This window comes from Mytilus edulis, chromosome 1, assembly GCF_963676685.1.
Source record: "Mytilus edulis chromosome 1, xbMytEdul2.2, whole genome shotgun sequence".
Taxonomy (NCBI): domain Eukaryota; kingdom Metazoa; phylum Mollusca; class Bivalvia; order Mytilida; family Mytilidae; genus Mytilus; species Mytilus edulis.
The window spans coordinates 122,040,969-122,062,843 of record NC_092344.1 but is presented as its reverse complement, the minus strand read 5'-3'; the positions used below and the strand labels follow the sequence as shown (position 1 = coordinate 122,062,843).

At 31.9% G+C, this 21,875-nt stretch overlaps 1 protein-coding gene across 2 annotated transcripts in view; it reads right to left on the bottom strand.

Moving 5' to 3' along the window:
* Positions 1–401: 401 nt before the first annotated feature.
* Positions 402–21,875, bottom strand: part of LOC139504829 (orexin receptor type 2-like) — a 52,212-nt gene continuing 30,738 nt past the window's right edge. The window contains exons 4-9 of one of the 2 annotated variants that reach the window (XM_071294766.1): positions 11,469–11,587; positions 10,493–10,573; positions 7,795–7,822; positions 5,180–5,549; positions 3,545–3,614; positions 402–611 (exon numbers count right to left, since the gene is read on the bottom strand). In XM_071294766.1, the coding sequence (XP_071150867.1) occupies positions 5,465–5,549; positions 7,795–7,822; positions 10,493–10,573; positions 11,469–11,587 (313 nt within the window). In that variant the 3' untranslated portion in view covers positions 402–611; positions 3,545–3,614; positions 5,180–5,464. Of the gene's footprint in view, positions 612–3,544; positions 3,615–5,179; positions 5,550–7,794; positions 7,823–10,492; positions 10,574–11,468; positions 11,588–21,875 lie in introns of those variants that run through there. The other variant, XM_071294767.1, reaches the window with a different exon arrangement.

The window sequence follows — 21,875 nt, the reverse complement described above, 5'->3', positions numbered from 1 at the left end:
TGTTGACTGCTGAACCCCTATTTTTGACATTTTTTCCTATTATGTCTGTTACTAGTAGTTTTGTTCACGCATCGTTGTCAATATAATGGAATCTAATGCGACTCTCATACAAGTGAGAGGTTTAGCTAGCTTTAAAACCACGTTAAATCCACCATTTTCTACATCAGAATATGCCTGTACCAAGTCAGGAATATGACAGTTGTTGTCCATTCGTTTGATGAGTTTGATCTTTTGATTTTGCAAATTGATTGCAGACTTTCCTTTTTGAATATTCCCCGGAGTTCAGTATTTTTGTGATTTTACTTTTATTTTGTAATTAAAAAAGTAAGTCATTAACGTGCATTAAACATACTGTATGAAGTACAAGTTTGAATGCGTGGACAAATATAGAAACATTTAAAACAAATAATAAAACACATTTAATTCAATAATTAAAAACTGTAACAACCATTCAACAAACAATAAATCACACTGGTTAATCGTTCCATATATACTTATTATTGCTTGCCCAGTTCCTATTTTTCATACTAGAACGTGTATTGAAAAATCTAGAAGATGCTTCTCTTAGTTTCTTTTTTTAGTCTTTATCTGGATTACCAGAGAGTCGTACTCTATAATAAAAGAAAACAATGAATTATTCATGGTCAAATTTCAAGTATTTATATTTCAATCTGTTTGAATATGGCAATTTTGTTTATCAAATGCCTTTCTGAAGAAATAGGCCTTGTACCCCTGACGATGTATTACAGTCAGTCACGTCCGTTAGATCACATTATTTATCTTCATTTTACTCTATTGATAAGTAAAAAGAATCAGTATGTTACTGATTTCCATGCACATGTGTTTCAAGAATACACTTTACTAGTAACTAAAATTTTACATTAAAAAAATTAATGAATGTTTCATTTCAATCATGCGAACAGCATTGCACATATTGGGTACGATCAAGCATATCAATCCGTCAGAAGCAGTGTGAATTTAGTATAACGACGTGTAAATCGAAATTGAGATCATTCATATATATATTTTATCTAAGTTTAGAAATTTTTAGTTTCATGCAAGTTAAGTTCTTAGTACCGAGCTCGTGTTTTTACAGAATTCAAAGAAATACTGGTATAAAAACATCTTTTAAAAACGTATAATTAAACACAAGCCGTCATCCTAATGTCCTCCTATAAATGGTTGTTTGGAGTAAAATGGATGACTTGACGTTTTTATATTTTCATGACGAAAGTTGTCACTGAAACCTATTACAATGTGATATAAACAAATCACAATAATATAAAGACGACAACAATTAGACGCAGCCAAATCACATAACGATTACATGTTCATCCCTTCACAGAAAACAACACGAGTTCATGCAGAATTAGACATGCAATAGGTTTTCATACTCAAACAATACATGACAGGTAAGAAGGAATTATAATATTTAATAACACTTCTTAATACAAGAGTCTTTATTGATAACGCAATGTAAAAGTCGGATGATATTGTTAAATTATTACATTAGATATATGTGTCATTATAATACATGATTCTGATTGGCTGCTCTGCAATCTCGTGTTATTCCTGAAACAACTTCATTACACAATAGAATTTGTCATTCATGATGACACAAGGTCCCACAATAGAGTGCACAGGTAAATAAAACAAAAACTTGAAAAAAAATCATAATCCTAGCTAAAAAATGTAATTATAAGTATTGAATGCTCTTTTTTGTAACTTCATAGGGTTGTGCACATTTTAAGAATGAAGCGCTTCCATGCCTCATGCAAAATGTACTTTGGTCAACGCTTTTACACCCCAATGTACTAACAAAAAAAAGCATTCAATTCTAAAATAAATTAGAAGTGGACAATTGTTATGTTTTATATCAGAATTGTCTCCCGTTCACCTGATAAGATTTTTAAAGTGTTAAAAAAGTTCAAATGTTTAATATTTTTTATCGTCAAATGAAAAAGTGTGATACGTAAGTAAAGTATAGATTATGTCGCTTTTTGAACGCAGAGGCGGATTTAGGGGTAACAGGAGGTCTAAGCCACTTTTTTTGTGCCAACAATTTGGTAAATTAAATAGGAAATCACTGAATTATGACTCGAGCGGAGCCCCTCTAAGGCCGTCAGTGGTCCCTCACTTATTAGCATTTATGGATCCGTCCCTGGGACACCCCAATAGAAATTTTCAATGATATTCATAATGTAAGCCTCAATGTTAAGTACAAATGTAAGTACAACAATAAAACATATTTGAACCTGTCCTAAGTCAGGAATCTGATGTACAGTAGTTGTCGTTTGTTTATGTAATTTGTACGTGTTTCTCGTTTCTCTTTTTTTTTTAAATTTATATAGATTAGACCGTTGGTTTTCCCGTTTGAATGGTTTTAAACTAGTAGTTGGGGCCCTTTATAGCTTGTTGTTCGGTGTGAGCCAAGGCTCCGTGTTGAAGGTCGTACATTAACCTATAATGGTTTACTTTTTTAAATTGTTATTTGGATGGAGAGTTGTCTCATTGGCACTCACACCAAATCTTCCTATATCTATATACAACAATAAAAAATGCACTTTATATTTATAAACATACACGCATGCGTATTTAAAAAGCAAAAACTAGTAAGCGTGTCAAACCACATACTTCCCCAACGGTTTCTTCTTGTCAGAGTCACGTTTTAGTTCAATATCAACACAAGACACAGACATTTCAAGAGAAGTAAGCCTGTCCAGTTTAACATCAACACCAGCCACAGACCTTTCAAGAGAAGTTAGCCTGTCCAGCTTAACATCAACACAAGACACATACATTTCAAGAGAAGTTATCTGTCCATTTTCAACATCAACACCAGACACAGACATTTCAAGAGAAGTTAGCCTGTCCAGTTCAACATCAACGCCAGACACGGACATTTCAAGAGAAGTTAGTCTGTCCAGTTCAATATCAATACCAGGCACAGACATTTCAAAAGAAGTTAAGTTAGCCCGTCCAGTTCAACATTTACACCAGACACATACATTTCAAGAGAAGTTTGCCTGTCCAGTTCATTATCAACAACAGGCACATACATTTCAAAAGAGGTTAGCCTGTCCAGTTCAACTTCAAGAGCAGGCACAGAATTTTCAAGAGAAGTTAGCCAGTTCACTGTGTTTAAGCGATTATTACGTCATTGATTCAATTAATAATGTAAGTTTAATAAACATTTCTATAGCCAGCATATACAATACACAGGTTTTATTATAAATTGATTTCTATCTCAATATACATTTTAAATGTTAAAAATATATCTTGTTTCAACATTCAAAATAAATTAGTAATTAAGAACAAATATAAATACGATTAGTGGAAATGCCAGATATGTGTATGAAAATGAACTCAATTAATAACAATGAATGACATAAAAGAAACCGAACATCGACACATAGGGGTTGACCTAAAGCGTAAAAGCACAATGACATTTCCAAATTTGATGCTTACAAGTAGTTTTATATTGCTAACTTACTGCTTCTAGAATGCCACGGTTTGTGGGGAAATTGTTGTGGATAATACCTACCCAGAATTACTTCCCTCTGCAGCTTTAAGTGACAGGTTACGTAACCACTGACCAGACTCTGGTAATTCTCCTGTTGTAATTATAAAATAATGAGATAAAACATTATCATTCAGTTGAAACAAACTTTTCATGTTTTTGTAACTGATTTTTTTTATATGTTACAATGATGACATGAGATTCCCAAAATCCTGAACTGATAATGTATATGAGTCTGTATGCGGAAGAGATTATTTTCTGAACCAAAAAGAAAATCTAATATTACCTTTGCTGATATTTGAAATGCGGCCTTTTATGTGTATGTTTTTGTTTTTATTCTTATACATCCTTTGATTTTATACATTCGGCTTTGAGGTTGTGAATGCATATCTAGAAAACGTTTCAAACGCATGTTATTTATAGTTTTAGTGTTGTTTTTAAGTTTTACAGCACATACTGTATACCGCTGATGTAGAACTATATTGTCCCGGAACTATCGGCCTCTATCAACTTGGTATGTATTACCTTGCAACTAATTCTTTTGAAATTTCCGCACTTCGTCAACATCGCTACCGCGCTTATATAAACGGTACTTCGGTCAAGGCTTTTACAATAATTTGATAAGAAAAAGCATTCAATTCTTAAATAAATTGCAACCAAACTATTGTTTGGCAGAGTTTAAATTATTCGGGCTTTGAGCGTGTTTTGATGTAGGTAAATCCAGAAAAGACATGTATTTTATTAAGTGTCGTCTTAATTTTACAAACGATGACGTGAATAATTTAAAATGGCGATATGAAACCAGTTGTCATTCCTTTTGATATCAAATTTAAAAGAAAATGAACAAAGATGCAATCAAACTTTCTAAGTATGTGACTGTTGTGACGTTTAAAGATGTATTTAGGTGATCTTAGGTAAAATTAAATAAATTAAGAATTTAAAATTGATATTTAAGCTGAAAGAGTATTGATTTAGGATCAAAATAAGCTAAAATATGAATAGGACTCATGGAACTCCTTTTAGAGATATTTGATAGCTGATAAAAAGTAGGAAAAGGGCTGACACGGACTTTTACCTTATATTTGCATTGCTTTTATTTGGGTGTTAAATCAAAAGAAAGAAAATCACGAATTTGCTTAAATTTTGTCATATGACCATTTTAAGCTATTAAGTACTATGTCAAAAGATAAATAGGTGTTATGGGGCAAAATATTTTACCTGGTATCGTATGGAAAAACACCAAGGATTCCGAACGTTTGACACTTATTCCAAAACCTCACCTAAGCACATCCTTAAACTAAAAGCTAGGTGTCATAAATATTCTATTTTTATTTTCAAAAGGTTTTGATCCGAGGTTTTATTTGTAGGTTTACATGGAAATTCATTACATAGTAAGCAATACAACAGTTCAATAATACTTTTAATAACACTTAGTATTCAAAAAATCTACAAAATATACATGTATATGAAATAAAATATGTTTATTATTTTATATCCTTTACTTTAGTAGCAGCATGTCAGCTCCTGCTGAAGTATTTTACATTTGCATAGGTACTTTATATGTATATATATAGGGTTACATTCATCTTATTGTGTATCTGTATCTTAATTCTACTCAATACAACTTTGAACATATGAATAAAGAAAAATTCTACTCACCAACATGTACGATGGTAGCCCTTTTAATGCTTCAGGTATTATGATTTGTTCTTTAAATGGTGGTCCTCCTAATGTCTTCAAATATAAATATTGTCTTAAATTTGGAAAACAAACAAAAACAAAACATGATCTGAAGTTACACAATGTATTTAACAGTCATAATGACATTAAACATCACAAACACAAATAGATAAAATGTGATATTTTTAGAAAGCATATCTGTTATAAAGTTACATGTTTGTGAAGCCATGATAGATGACAAGGTATTTCAATTGATCCTTTCATTTAACGGAGAAACCGTGAGTCTTCTGATGCTTCATTTGAATTCTGATAAGGGCATCTCTTTATAGAACGATCACTGCACAGTTTCCTGAAATGTAACGTCAAAATATTCAGTGAATTTCAAGAATACATAGATAGACCGGAAGATAGTTGAACGACCTTTTTTCATAAAAGTAAATCAAAACGCCAAAGGTAATGATGGTATGGAATAGAGATGAGATAATTTAACATAAACACAGACACACGAACATCAAAACAACAGAAAATTGATTTTCATCTTATCATACAAGGAATAAACTCAATTATCCCAGAGGAGTAAACCCATCTGTTCATACCTTTGATATTGTTATGAAGAAAAGGCATTTAACTTTGTGTAATTTTCAATATGTTAATATGTAAACCGTTACTACCTACAATTATGTTCTTTTTATTAGACATAATCTATAAAATAGTTCCCCAAATTTATGTATTTATACATACAGTTTTGAAATACTTCCTCTTGTAGATGATCCAAAGTATAAAAACACATGATTTAGATAAGTAATTAAAAGGTGAGCACGTTTAAACTGATTTAATCACACAGTAGTTTGTGTTTAAGCCGACACAAAGTTTAACGGACCACACGTTCATTGTTATTAATATTTGTTTGTACGGATTACTTCTCTTCGGAGTACGATGTTGGTGGTTTGTGTGGTCTGTTGAACGGTCTAAAATTTTGGAAATTTCTATTTACCGTTTTATGCATTCATACTTCATTTAAGCCACATAATTGTAAAATATCATTATTAACCAAAATAAACGCATTCACATATCAAAATTAACAAAACTATTCAGAAAATTCTCTAATGTAATTACAAGAACTTTTCTCACTGAAAACAAATCGTTCCAAGTTCGTGCAACGAAATACATCATTATACTTTTTTCTTTCTACAAATATGACTTTGGCTCTGACAGGCGTAAACGTTTTGTTAATTGCACATAACTGATAATTTGGAACATTTACAATTATCTCTCAATAATGAGCAGTCAATCCGTTTCAAGATTTAAATTACAGAAAAATGATTTTTGTTTAACATTCCTCTTGACATTAATCTTTTGTAAACTATTAATAGTTAAGATGAGTCACTGATGAGTCTTTTGTAGACGAAACGCACATCTTGCGCAAATCAAAAATTTCAATCCTGGTATCTATGATGAGTTTATTTATGATACGTTGGATTCATTATTATTCGATATCAAGTTTAGTAAGTACACGTTAACCACGAATTCAAATATCCAGCGAATAACATATTTTCAATAGGCTTTGTATGCATAATCTCGAAGATGCAAGTTCTCATCAATCCACGAAAATTGATACCTACGAAAATAAATAAATCCAGAGTAGTGTATTGATAAATTAGCCCTCGTTATCCCTGTGAGACTGTAAAATAGCCCTCGTTATCCCTGTGAGACTGTAAAATAGCCCTCGTTATCCCTGTAAACCTTGTAAAATAGCCCTCGTTATCCCTGTAAACCTTGTAAAATAGCCCTCGTTATCCCTGCAAGCCTTGTAAAATAGCCCTCGTTATCCCTGCAAGCCTTGTAAAATAGCCCTCGTTATCCCTGTAAACCTTGTAAAATAGCCCTCGTTATCTCTGTTAACCTTGTAAAATAGCCCTCGTTATCCCTGTAAACCTTGTCAAATAACCCTCGTTATCCCTGTAAACCTTGTAAAATAACCCTCGTTATCCCTGCAAGCCTTGTAAAATAGCCCTCGTTATCCCTGTAAACCTTGTAAAATAACCCTCGTTATCCCTGCAAGCCTTGTAAAATAGCCCTCGTTATCTCTGTAAACCTTGTAAAGTAGCCCTCGTTATCCCTGTAAGCCTTGTAAAATAGCCCTCGTTATCCCTGTAAACCTTGTAAAATAACCCTCGTTATCCCTGCAAGCCTTGTAAAATAGCCCTCGTTATCTCTGTAAACCTTGTAAAGTAGCCCTCGTTATCCATGTAAACCTTGTAAAATAGCCCTCGTTATCCCTGTAAACCTTGTAAAATAGCCCTCGTTATCCCTGTAAGCCTTGTAAAATAGCCCTCGTTATCCCTGTAAACCTTGTCAAATAGCCCTCGTTATCCCTGTAAACCTTGTCAAATAACCCTCGTTATCCCTGTAAACCTTGTAAAATAACCCTTGTTATCCCTGCAAGCCTTGTAAAATAGCCCTCGTTATCCCTGTAAGCCTTGTAAAATAGCCCTTGTTATCCCTGTAAACCTTGTAAAATAGCCCTCGTTATCCCTGTAAACCTTGTTAAATATCCCTCGTTATCCCTGTAAACCTTATTATTTGATACTTACTCTGTTACAGTGTCCATTTTGACATTAGCTGCATGGAAGATAAAACAGATGACACTATGTATCGAATAAAAGAAATGCAAAGGGAATTTTCATACACATACATCAATAAATGTTGGAGGAAATACAAGTAAATTAAGTTTACACCCATTTAAAAGATAGTTATATTACATTAAGCACCTGTTTTATTTTTTACTAAATTCGTGTAACAAGTCAAATGACATTTTGAACTAATCAATTCAAAAACACATTTGTCAAAACTCAGAACAGATAAATGACAGGAATATAATTGAAAAAATAAATGACAAAGTAATGCCGCAATTAGAATTAAAACTTCGTAAAATGCAAGGCACTTTGTCTATGGATTTTACACTATACCAATGATGTCTTTGATGCAATAATTAAAGCTTAGTTAAAATGATTATAGCATCTATTTTCCCTTTAAATATGCAGTTAGAGATACCACCGTCACATTTAGATTTTCTTCATATCTTGATTTACTTAGATAATTTGACGGTTTATTTAAGGTTATTTCGTAATTGTTATATTTTGTTTACGTATACCTTTTATCATCATACTACCATGTTTGTGTTTATTTCATTATACCAAGAAATGTAGATCGTCTAAAATTACTTACACAAGAAGAATCACGCACATTGATACATATATTAAGAACAAAGATTGGGGGGGGGGGGGGGGCAACCTTTTGAATGATTAATACAAGCTATATGTATTTATTATCTGTATTCATCAAGGATGTCATGATAAATCATGTTACAGATAAAAACAGGTTAAGGTAAAATACAGAGAATACTCACAGTGTAAATCCTCAATGAATTCATGTATATTTTATTTTGTGAACCTTTTCCAATTTGCATTTATTTCTACATACATGAAAACGATTAGTTAGGCATCAAATGTGATCAAAATGAAGAAAAAAAAAAACAACGATATAAATTAAAAGGAAAATGTATAATATCTTATAAGAACAACCTACAAAAGAAATTACCATCGAAAATAAACTATTATGGATTTCCTTTCCTTTTTTTTTATTAAAATTACCCAAAAAATATTTGTTTCATATCATACACTTTTTAGATTTGTTGTACATCTGTTGTTTATGCAAATTAAAACGCAAGCTCCACCTGAACAAGTCGTGAAAAAAACACATTGGCAATACTAATTGCAAACTTTCACATGTGGCAACTGTTAATCAACCTAACTACTCCGGTAAGTAGTCTCTCGAATATGTTACTTTATATCAGTCGAGTAAACTCCCGCGTCCCTTAGATAACACTTTTAAAATGCATTGAAAGGCCTTTGATTAGACACCTAAAATTGCATGAAGATGAAAATAATTCAACCCTTCATATTCAACTATGCCGTGTATTTCAACAAATACAGAGAAGTAATTTGTGATGTCATTTGAGCGTCATTGAGATGTAATTATTAGAAAAAGACGAACGTGTTGTTTTATATTATTGGAAATTGCCATTTGTAAATGACTTGTATTTCTTTGTCTTCAACTGAACAATATAACATTATTCGTAATTATGATTGTACAGAAGTAAACAATGAAGATATCAATCAAGTGTCGAACAATTACTGTTTTCAAGAGAGAACCTATTTTTATTAACTGGATGACTGTTTGGACTGCATGGAAACACAAGTTGAGCTGGCACAACTTAGTTATTTAAACTGAAGCAATCTTTAAGTATTCCCGTTACTCACATCAACTATCATTAAAGCACCTAATTGGAACAAGACTTCTTCCTTTATAAGTATCAGCTAAAGATTGAATGGTAATATTAGCCAACTAAAGTTTTCTGGAATTTCATTAAATAAATGAGTTGATCAATCATCAATCATCAACGATATAACGATTTCTAATTATATAAAGTGTCGTGTAGTAAAGTGGCGTCATATAGAAGGAATTACCTAACATAGCACTACATTTCAAAGTCTTTGGTTGAATTCAAGACAGACACAAACGCTGTTAATTTCTGATGACTATTTGTTACTAAGACGAACTTTGATATTTTCAATATTTTGTGCAAAATGATTAAAACATTTCCTATTCCAAAATATTATGCACAAATTCAAACGACGATTTTTTCAGCATCAGCTGTTATTTTAAACATTCGGTTTTATTTTCGTCTGCAAATATTTTTTTCTATAATAGAATGTTGTTTAAATATATTCAACTACGATAAATCAATCATTACCTTAAAACATTAACCTAGAATGAAATTTTATTTTTGTTTTGCTGCATTTACGATAGAAACATGATTTACACCTGTTTTGTACAAAATTTCGAATGTGACAACTTACCACTAGATCACGGAGGACAAGTTTGTAAACAACAATATAGTGTTTAAGAATGAGTAAAACACATTCCGTATAGTAATGAATGGCCAACATGACAAAATGATGATTATTGAATTTTCACGAGTATTTGAGAGTTGGAGAAGAAAACAATATTGAAGAGAGACAAAACCTGCATTATGTTTCGACCGCTCATTATTTTATCTTGTTATTGTCTCGATGAATTGGTCATGACGGTAAAAATATCTAAAAGAAAAAATGAGATGCCATGTATCTGTTATCAACAATGGGTCGGTGATAAAATAATGCAAACAATTCAATACATACGTCAAACAATATCTTCAATATATGGAGTCGATTTAACACTTAAATCTACCTGTTAATGTTCCGTGTCTTCCATGTGTCGGTCCTAAGCCACAAAATTTACAAGCCACACGAAATTCCTTTTTGAACTTTTCTGAAAAACAATATTTGACTGTCATAATACTAGTATGTCATGATTTTCTAATTTCTAATTGTCTGTATTTTATCTCAAATCATAAGACTGATTATACATTCCAGACCTGTAGATTACTTGTTTAGCATCAGCATGTGGTACATTTGATCCTAGTTCTTCATATGTCGACAGTTAAAACTTCAATCAAATAGTTAAATGGGTGGCAGGCATTGTGAATTTGAAAATTGAGTTGTCAGAAGTGAAGTAGTATCGTATCGCAATCGACACTGTAGTAGACTATTTCTATGATCAAGGGTCGTGTCTGTACGGAGGGTGTTTTCAAGTTTGTACGAGGTTTTACACCAAAGACGTCTTACTTTTCGAAGTACAACTGGTCATTTTAATTTGCATTTGCATTTGTTTTTGTTAGTGGGGATATACATATTTATCAGTCGAAATATATTATTGCAGAGGACTTTCCCTTACATTTACCAGATTTCCATCTAAATAATTTTAGTTTCATTATCTGATATTTGAAATTGAATGGTTAATCATAGAATGATAGAACTATAACAAGAAAAGCTAGCATTATTTTATTTTTTGAAAACTGGTGTTATTCGGACTAATAACCTGATAAACATTAGACTTTCATACCGAAAAAGCTACCGTAACGATAAAGTACTATAATATTTCAATATCAATATAACAAAAACATTGTCATAACATTTGGTACCAAATACGAAAATAATAGATGTTGGTTACAGGATAAGATCGGACTAGTAAATCGCTATTTATACATTCCGACATTCACTAACAAATCTGCCCTTACTTATACGAATCCGTATAACATTATGCAAAAGTGCATCTTTCTAACCAGTTTATATATATTAATTTCTAATGTTACAGAAGAACTTACCACTCATAAAATTATAAATAACAGGATTGATGGCGCTATTGAAATAGCAAAGGAGATGAGACGTTAAAGTTGTTAAAGCAAGGACATCTTGATTGGTTGTATTTGTCAAACCCGCATATCTACAATAAAACATTATATGGTACATTATAGTTACTACAATGACATCTTGATTAGGTGTATTGGTCAAACCAGCAAATCTTCAGTAGGAAATAAAATATCACAATAGAGGATGGAATGTTATTGTCGCTACGAGTATACTTAAATATGTCATTGCATATTTTTAATACAAAACAAAACAATTAAGCTGAAAAGAAGGTCACTGGTGATCTTCTTTTTCTGTTCTTTGTAAGAGTTAACGAGGCAAGGACAATTTACAATGTAGCTTTCGCTAAACCATTAAAAATACAGTAAAAAAGACGAGACGCTGTGTATTGCATGAAACTTATTATATCGCATTCTTTCCACTCGAGTCTAAACTATAGGTTTATATTTTTAGTGTTTGTCATAAACGTTACAGAGAGACAGACGTACGTATTAAAGACATGTATGTTGTTTAGTAAGATAAAAAGATATTAACACTTCACATAATAGTATGAACGAGTCTCATTCTGTTTAAAAAGTAATGTAACAAAAATACTGAACTCCGAGACGAATTCAAAATGGAAAGTTCCTAATTAAAAGCCAAAATAAAAAGCTTAAACTCATCATACGAATGGATAACAACTGTCATATTCTTGACTTGGTCAGATATTTTCTTATATAGGCAACGGTGGACTGGGTCTTGTTTTATAGATAGGTTAACCTTATGACAGTAGCATATGTATTGACAACTATGTACAAACAAAACAAACCCAGATATAATGTGAAAATTAGGAGTACACACCATACTACATTAAAAAGTATATACATATCTAATCCATAACATGACCAAAGGAAATTATTCATGTTGCACTCTTTTTCAGAATATATAGCCCTATAATTTTAGCATCTTTTATTGCATACCTGATACACTATAGTTCTTTTATTGTTCTATGTATAAGTTGTTTGATTTATTGAAGGAAATATGATTATATCAAAAGTGTCTATATTGTAATAATATATAAGCCATTAAGATGATTTTAAATACCTATCTATCTAACATAAGGGTGTCTTTAATTTTCAAATGGTAAATTCAGATGACTGTGGTTGTATAAAAAAATTAAGAATATCTTTTCTATCAAAACAAATCAAGGAATGTTTGTGTACTTTCTACCTAGCTATTGCATAAACATCCTCGGCTTTTATTAATGTCGAGACCAAGTGCGTTCTATATTTAATATGGACGTAAAGAAAGTCTGTGCTTATTTTGCCATGTTAATAGAATTGAGAATGGGAATGGGGAATGTGCCAAAGAGACAACAACCCAACCATAGAATAGACAACAGCAGAAGGTCTCCAACAGGTTTTCAATGCAACTGAGAAAATTGACAAAAATGAGAAATTCCCGCACCCGGAGGCGTCCTTCAGCTGGCCCCTAAAAAAATGTTCGACGCGAACCAAGGCTCCCTGTTGAAGACCGTACATGATCCTATAATGGTTTACTTTTTTAAAATTGTTATTTGGATGGAGAGTTGTCTCATTGGCACTCACACCACATCTTCCTTTATTTATATACTAGTTCAGTGATAATGAACGCCATACTAAACTCCAAATTGTACACAAGAAACTAAAAGTTGAAATAATACAAAACTAACAACGGCCAAGGGCTCCTGACTTGGGACAGTCGCAAACATGCTGCGGGGTTAAACATGTTTGTGAGATCTCAACCCTCCCTCTATACCTCTAGTCAATGCAGAAAGTAAATGCATACCCATACGCACATTAAAATTCAGTTCAAGGGAAGTCTGAGTCTGATGTCAGAAGATGTAACAAAAGAAAATAAACAAAATGACAATAATACATAAATAACACCAAACTACTAGCAGTTAACTGACATGCCAGCTCCAGACTTCAATTAAAGTGGTTGAAAAATTATGTCTTCATCATATGAATATTAGGCACAATCTTCCCCGTTAGGGGTTTAGTATCATACCTTCATAACATATTTTAGAAGAATATAAGCTTGATACATAGAAAATAACAGTATTAACACTTTTTAGTAACAAACGTCACGGTAACTAAGTGAGACTTTATTATAAGTAAATGCATTTGCAGCAATATTTTATGAATAAGCAATTATAATCCCGATAAATATGTATCCGAAACACTGATCATTGAGGTGATACTATCAAGGACTTCAAGTTCACCAACAGAAATATCCATTCTATGTAATAACACTTTATACAATGTATGCTCTTGAAGTACTTTTATGGATTTACCCTTGTTAGAATCTCTCAAAACCAAACAAAACAAGCCAAATAATCATCAGCACAGCAAAACATGAAGAGCTGTATTACCAAAAGGGATATACAATAATTGCCACACACATCTAAGGTACACATGCTAAGGATCCTACTATATATTTCTATACCTTGAAATATGAAGCTGGTATTTGACATCTGTGTACTGTTGTAAGAGACAATAACAATCAAAACAAAGGCGTAAACAACGACTCATAAAACTAAAGGAGATTTACATCAACAGTTATAAGTAAGTAATAAGAAACAACACGAACTCCACTAAAAACGGGGAGTGAAATCAGGTGCTCCGGAAGGGTAAGTATTTCCTGTACTGTATACTGCACCCGTCGTGTTATTTCTTTGTTCAGTTAGGTAATGATGGAAGTTTACTATGACTGAGGAAGAATATCAGATATGATTTCTGACACACTTTAGTAATAAAGGTCAATAAGGTCATGATGGTGACCGTAAAATTTCTTGAGTGATGACCTTAATTTGATTGATTCATAGCCCTGTCTTAGAAAGTTTTGAGAAAGCAGTATTCCTTGTTCAACAAAATCAACGTACTTTGAGCTAGCTCTAGAGTAACGTATTAATTGAGACACATATACTCCATATGCTGGTGCCGCCGGGATGTTGCTTCATAGAAAAGGAAAGTTGACTATAGGTAAATTGAAATCATCGCCTTTGTCAACCTACCATCAGTAGTCATTTCGAGAAAAAGGACTCAATATGAAGCAGATTTCTCTGTGTCAGTAGTATCTTTAATTTCAAGCTCACTTTGATATATTAAATGTAAGTAATATATAAAATTAAAAGTTATCGGGATTATTATGGTAAGAGGCTTGAGTCTTCAAGGTTAATGGATTTATGAGTTTTGAACAGCGGTATACTACTGTTGCCTTTATTTAAGGTTAATCCACAAAAGTACATCCGTCGCAAATAATTGTATAATTATACCTCCGACTCATCACTAAACCATGCATAGTGTGGTGTACGGAATGTCATGACGGACTATGTAAAGAATGTCATGAACACCATAGTTTTTCTAAGGCGTCGAGGAACCATAATGTAATACCATTTACCGATTTATTTGCTCTTTTTAAAACATATTTTGTATATAACAATCAGTAGATAAGACTTGAAAAAATGCGTATGAGATGCTTGGAGGTAGTAACAACAAAGAACGCCCTTTATCCAGAGTTATGTAACATTTACCCAATTAAACGTAACCCTTTGACAGAAATAATTTGTGTTAGGTATATAACGACATCAAGGCTTAAAAGATAACCTTTTCAATAACATTATCAAGCATAAAAGATCTTTCATTACGCATTTAAAAAAGTAATTTTTAAAAAGAGCAAATAAGTTTATTATATAAAATTATTCTGCGCAGCATGTCAGTCAATTACAAAGTTAATCTAATGTTTATATAAACACTTTATCAATTATTTGCGACTGATGTACTTTTCCAGATTAACCTTAACCTTGAAGACTCAAGCATCCTTCGAAAGCCAACTTTTTGTTAGGGGGTTGAAACCTTAGCTTTTCGGAAATGATTTTAATATATGAACGGAAAACTTGACACTGGACGTTAAAAAAACATACCAACATCATCAAAATCTCAAACACAATAAATGAATATGTAACACCTGTTAAGTGCCTGATGTGTTCAGGCATTTCCTGATGTAGAAAATAAAAGATTGATGTTTTATAGCTAGCTTAACCTTCTATAGTATGACAGTATCATACAATTTCATTATATTGACAACCATTTGTTAACAAATTAAACAGGTCAAATTGTCACAAAATAGAAAATACGGGTTCAGCCACCAATATTGTGTTTCATTCCTAATCTATACAATAACAAACAAATATGTCAACAAAGAAAAACAAAATGGCATATAGACATAGTAAATGACCAACAATGCAGACAAAAATACAAAAATTAACCATAGGACAATGAATATAACCAAAATTGAATTCCGAATGGTACTTTTACACTTATAAAACTAAATATGTTGTTTTAGCAAAATCTCATGAAAGTTAAAAAGTAAAATCACAAAAATACAGAACTCAGAGGAAAATCAATTTGGAAAGTCCATAATCACATGGCAAAATCAAATAACAAACGCATCAAAAACGAATGGACAAGAACTGTCATATTCCTGACTTGGTACAGGCATTTTCAAATGTAGAAAATGGTGGATTGAACCTGGTTTTATAGCTAGCTAAACCTTTCACTTGTATGACAGTCGTATCACATTCCATTATATTGTCACCGATGCTTGAACAAAACAAACAGACACAATAGTTAAAAATGTCAAAAATAGGGGTACAGCAGTTAACATTGTGTTATCATATTTATCACTATTAAAACAACAAATGTAACGAAGAAGCACACATCAAATTAACATCCTCATTTTGATTATATTATATGATTTTATTTGTCTATGTAAAATGCAGGCATCAAGGAAGGAGGGTTTTGAGTACTAGTGTTAAATTGCGCGTTTACATACATCAAACATATTTTGATACGCCCAACGAACATACGAATCATCAGAGGAACTCGAATCGAAACACTTGTAAAAACAAAACAAATAGGAAAATGAGGTGCATTTAAAAGTAGAGATTTGAACAGATGTATCAAATAAGTTTAAGGTAACGTGTACCTGCTGGAAGAAAACGTTTTGTGTGGAAATAGTCAAAATTGAATAAACTAGCAATGATATCAATCTAGTTCGGTAAAACATTTAAAAAAAAATTAGTTATTTCAAATATTCGAAACGTTTTTCTGGATTTATCTTCATTTGAAGGGCACAACAGTTTCTTTTGTCGTTGTTTACTTTTATATCTGTTTATCTTCTATAGTCTATACATGAAAGGTTGCAAGCATCCGGAAGTCATTTGCAGAATTTCCTAACGATATAAGCTTAAAAGAAACCCATTTTGTAGCGCATTAACAGTTAATTAAATAAAATCACTGCCATTGAAAACTTTCAGCGTTATTTCAATTAATTAAAATCTAATTATATCAATAGTAAGCTAACGAAGTAAACCAATGGTAGGCTACTTTTACATACTGATAGTATGTTAATCCTGTTCAAGTATCATTAAAATCAAAGCAAATACAAAAGCAAAGATAGGAATTGACAGTCATTTTTCATTCTTCTTACGTTTCCTTTTGATGTTTTCTGGACTTCAGCTTTTCCGAATTTAACTTTAACGATACTGATTTTCTGCATCAAAACCGCATTTTGACAAATAATGTCTCTGCAATGATGCCGAACTATGTCCAGTGCACGATGTTTTGTCGATATTGTCAACATCGCAATGTCAACTTTATAGTGTCGTTATTGTGTTTACATTGTATCCTATCAATATGTTCTATACCTTTCTGTTTACATCGTTCACATCGTATACATCGGGATGTTGACAATATCGTGTCGACATCGTGTTTATATTGTGTATATATATAGAGTCTATAGCTTTCTGTTTACATCGTTAACATCGTATGCATCGCGATGTTGACAATAACGTGTCAACATCGTGTTTATATTATATATATATATATATATATAAAGTCTATACCTTTCTGTTTACATCGTTCACATCGTATACATCGCGATGTTGACAATATTGTGTCAACATCGTGTATATATAGAGTCTATACCTTTCTGTTTACATCGTTCACATCGTATACATCGCGATGCTGACAATATCGTGTCAACATCGTGTTTATATTGTATTTATATATATAAAGTCTATACCTTTCTGTTTACATCGTTCACATCGTATACATCGCGATGTTGACAATATTGTGTCAACATCGTATTTATATTGTATATATAGAGTCTATACCTTTCTGTTTACATCGTTCACATCGTATACATCGCGATGTTGACAATATTGTATCAACATCGTGTTTATATTGTATATATATTTATATATAAAGTCTATACCTTTCTGTTTACATCGTTCACATCGTATACATCGAGATGTTGACAATATTGTGTCAACATCGTATTTATATTGTATATATAGAGTCTATACCTTTCTGTTTACATCGTTCACATCGTATACATCGCGATGTTGACAATATCGTGTCAACATCGTGTTTATATTGTATTTATATATATAAAGTCTATACCTTTCTGTTTACATCGTTCACATCGTATACATCGCGATGTTGACAATATTGTGTCAACATCGTGTTTATATTGTATATATAGAGTCTATACCGTTCTGTTTACATCGTTCACATCGTATACATCGCGATGTTGACAATATCGTGTCAACATCGTGTTTATATTGTATTTATATGTATAAAGTCTATACCTTTCTGTTTACATCGTTCACATCGCATACATCGCGATGTTGACAATAGTGTGTCAACATCGTGTTTATATTGTATATATAGTGTCTACACCTTTCTGTTTACATCGTTCACATCGTATACATCGTAATGTTAACAATATAGTGTCAACATCTTGTTGTTGTTGTATATACATTTTTTTTCTTTTTTTTTTTTAAATAAGTTAACATGGTTAAGCAGTTAGTTATATAGTTAAAATTGTTTTCCGTTTTTCATGTCGGCGTCTTTTATTGCTAACTATGCCATATAAACTTTGCTCAATGTTAAAGGCCATACGGTTATCTATAGATGTGCCAGTTAGTATGTATGTACTTGGAATTTTACTTATTTGCAATCATACCACTTCTTTTTTTATAAATACCTTTCTGTTTAAATTGTTCACATAACAATGCTAACAATATTGTGTCAAAATCGTGTTTATATTTTATATTGAGTCTATGGTACGTATATAAACGTTAAACTTACTGCATTTGTTTGCACCTGTCCTTAGTCAGGAATCTGTCGTTCAGTAGTTGTCGTTTGTTGAATTGTTCATACGTGTTTCTGGTTTCATGTTTTTTACATTAGACCTTTATTTTTCCTTTTCAAATAGTTTTACACTAGTGTTTTTTTGTGCCTTTCATAGCTTGCTACTCGATAAAAACCAAAACTCCGTATTAATGTCAAACCTATAGGGGTATACTTATAAAAGATGTAACTTAAATAAAAAGTTGTCTCATTTGAACTTATACCGCATCTTCTTATATGTATACATCGCTATGTTAACGATGTCAACGATGTAAACAATATATAAGAGTTCAAACAATGTTAACAAAGTTGACTAGATATCGGTTTAATATTGTGTATATCGCGATGTTAACGATATCAACGATGTAAACAATATATAAGAGTTTAAACAATGTCAACAATGTTGACACGACATCGTGTTTACATTGTATACATCGCAATGTTAACGATGTCAACGATGTAAACAATATATAAGGGATCAAACAATGTAAACGATGTTGACACGACATCGTGTTAACATTGTAAACATCGCGATGTTAACGATGTCAACGATGTAAACAATATATAAGAGTTCAAACAATGTCAACGTTGTTGACACGACATCGTGTTTACATTGTATACATCGCAATGTTAACGGTGTCAACGATGTAAACAATATATAAGGGTTCAAACAATGTAAACGATGTTAACACAACATCGTTTTAACATTGTATACATCGCGATGTCAACGATGTATACATTATATAAGGGTTCAAACAATGTAAACAATGTTGACACTATATCGTGTTAACATTGTACATATCGCGATGTCGACAATATTGAATAAACATCCTTCACTGGACATGAATGACAAAACAACGAAGAACTTTGAACCTTAGCGTTCAGATTTATTGTCATATTCTTACATTTCAATATTTACTAATGTTCAGATTATAGGTTATGAAAATTATTCTTATTATACTTTTAATGTTCTCGGTCATATTATTTTGTGTTTTTACCTGTAGACACTTACAGATGGGTGCACTCCTAACCTGTACAGCAAGTTAACTTGATAACCAGTCATTTGGACTGGTCAAAGTTAACCTGTGACCGAATATAGGACTGCTCTGACCAGTCCTAGGACCAAAATCTAGTTAACTTGAAAAGCGGACTTGGACCTAGGACTGTTTTTATGTCTGCCAAAAAGTTAACTTAGAAACAGGTCCGCTATTGATATAAGTTAACTTCGAACCAGTCCTGTCATAAGTTAACATAAGTTAACTTCGGAACCAGTCCTGTCATAAAGTTAACATAAGTTAACTTGGAAACCGGTCCTGCCACAAAGTTAACTTCTGCTTGAACAAATCCGATCAAAACCAGACCTGTTCCCAAGTTAACTTTTGACTGGTCTGGTCAACACTAAGTTAACTTGTAACCAGGACCGCTCTTCGTTGATTTAAAAAAAAAAAATTTTAATATCTTTGTTTCGTAGTATAAACATCGAAAATAAAGTAATTTGAAAATTAATACTTCCGTTTTATGAACAGGATTAAACACAAATAATTGAAAATAAGTACGCACAGAATGTAACACAAATTTATCTGTGATCTGACAATCTATCTATTATAAAAACGATCTCGGTTACAATGATAACAGGCACTGAATATATATATATATATTCCGAGATCAAATTCAATCATATTATGTATATTTTTGAAAAGAAGTATATTTGATGTTAGGTGTATACGTCCTTGTTAGTTATACATCATTGAACTATGCAGCCACAATCAGCAATAGTTTAATTCATTTAAATAATGACTACAAATTTTGGTCGCCTAAATTAAGGGTGCCAGCATGTCTTTTTTTTACTCAAAATACTGATACGTAACAAAATTTCAGTAGTTTTGATGCCTCAAGTTGACTTGTACAACAAAATTATTTGACCACATTACCAAAACTGACCATATGTGAACTTTAAATTGTAAATCTATATACCAGCATAGTAAATCAGCAATATTTTTTATGTCAGGATTCAATGTATAATACAATCCTGACAATGGACAGCAAAATTGCAATATAATAACAAAAAATTTTGGTTCGCATAAATTTAGGATACCAGCATGTCCTCATTTTATTCAAAATATTGATACGTAACAAAATTTCAGTAGTTTTGATGCCTCCAGTTGACTTGTACAACAAAATTATTTGACCGCATCCACCAAAACTGACCATATATGCACTTTAATTTGTAAATCTATATACCCGCATAGTAAATCAGCAATATTTTTTATGTCAGGATTCAATGTATAATACAATCCTGACAATGGACAGCAAAATTGCAATATAATAACAAAAAATTTTGGTTCGCATAAATTTAGGATACCAGCATGTCCTCATTTTATTCAAAATATTGATACATAACAAAATTTCAGTAGTTTTGATACCTCCAGCTGACTTGTACAACAAAATTATTTGACCGCATTACCAAAACTGACCATATGTGAACTTTAAATTGTAAATCTATATACCAGCATAGTAAATCAGCCTTATTTTTAATGTCAGGATTCAATGTATAATACAATCATGACAATGTACAGCAATATTGCAATATAATAACAACAAATTTTTGTTCGCCTAAATTAAGGATACCAGCATGTCCTCATTTTATTCAAAATATTGATACGTAACAAAATTTCAGTAGTTTTGATACCTCCAGTTGACTTGTACAACAAAATTATTTGACCGCATCCACCAAAACTGACCATATGTGCACTTTAATTTGTAAATCTATATACCCGCATAGTTAATCAGCCATATTTTTTATGTCAGGATTCAATGTATAATACAATCATGACAATGGACAGCAAAATTGCAATATAATAACAAAAAATTTTGGTTCGCATAAATTTAGGATACCAGCATGTCCTCATTTTATACAAAATATTGATACGTAACAAAATTTCAGTAGTTTTGATACCTCCAGCTGACTTGTACAACCAAAATTATTTGACCACATTACCAAAACTGACCATATGTGAACTTTAAATTGTAAATCTATATACCAGCATAGAAAATCAGCCTTATTTTTAATGTCAGGATTCAATGTATAATACAATCATGACAATGGACAGCAATATTGCAATATAATAACAACAAATTTTTGTTCGC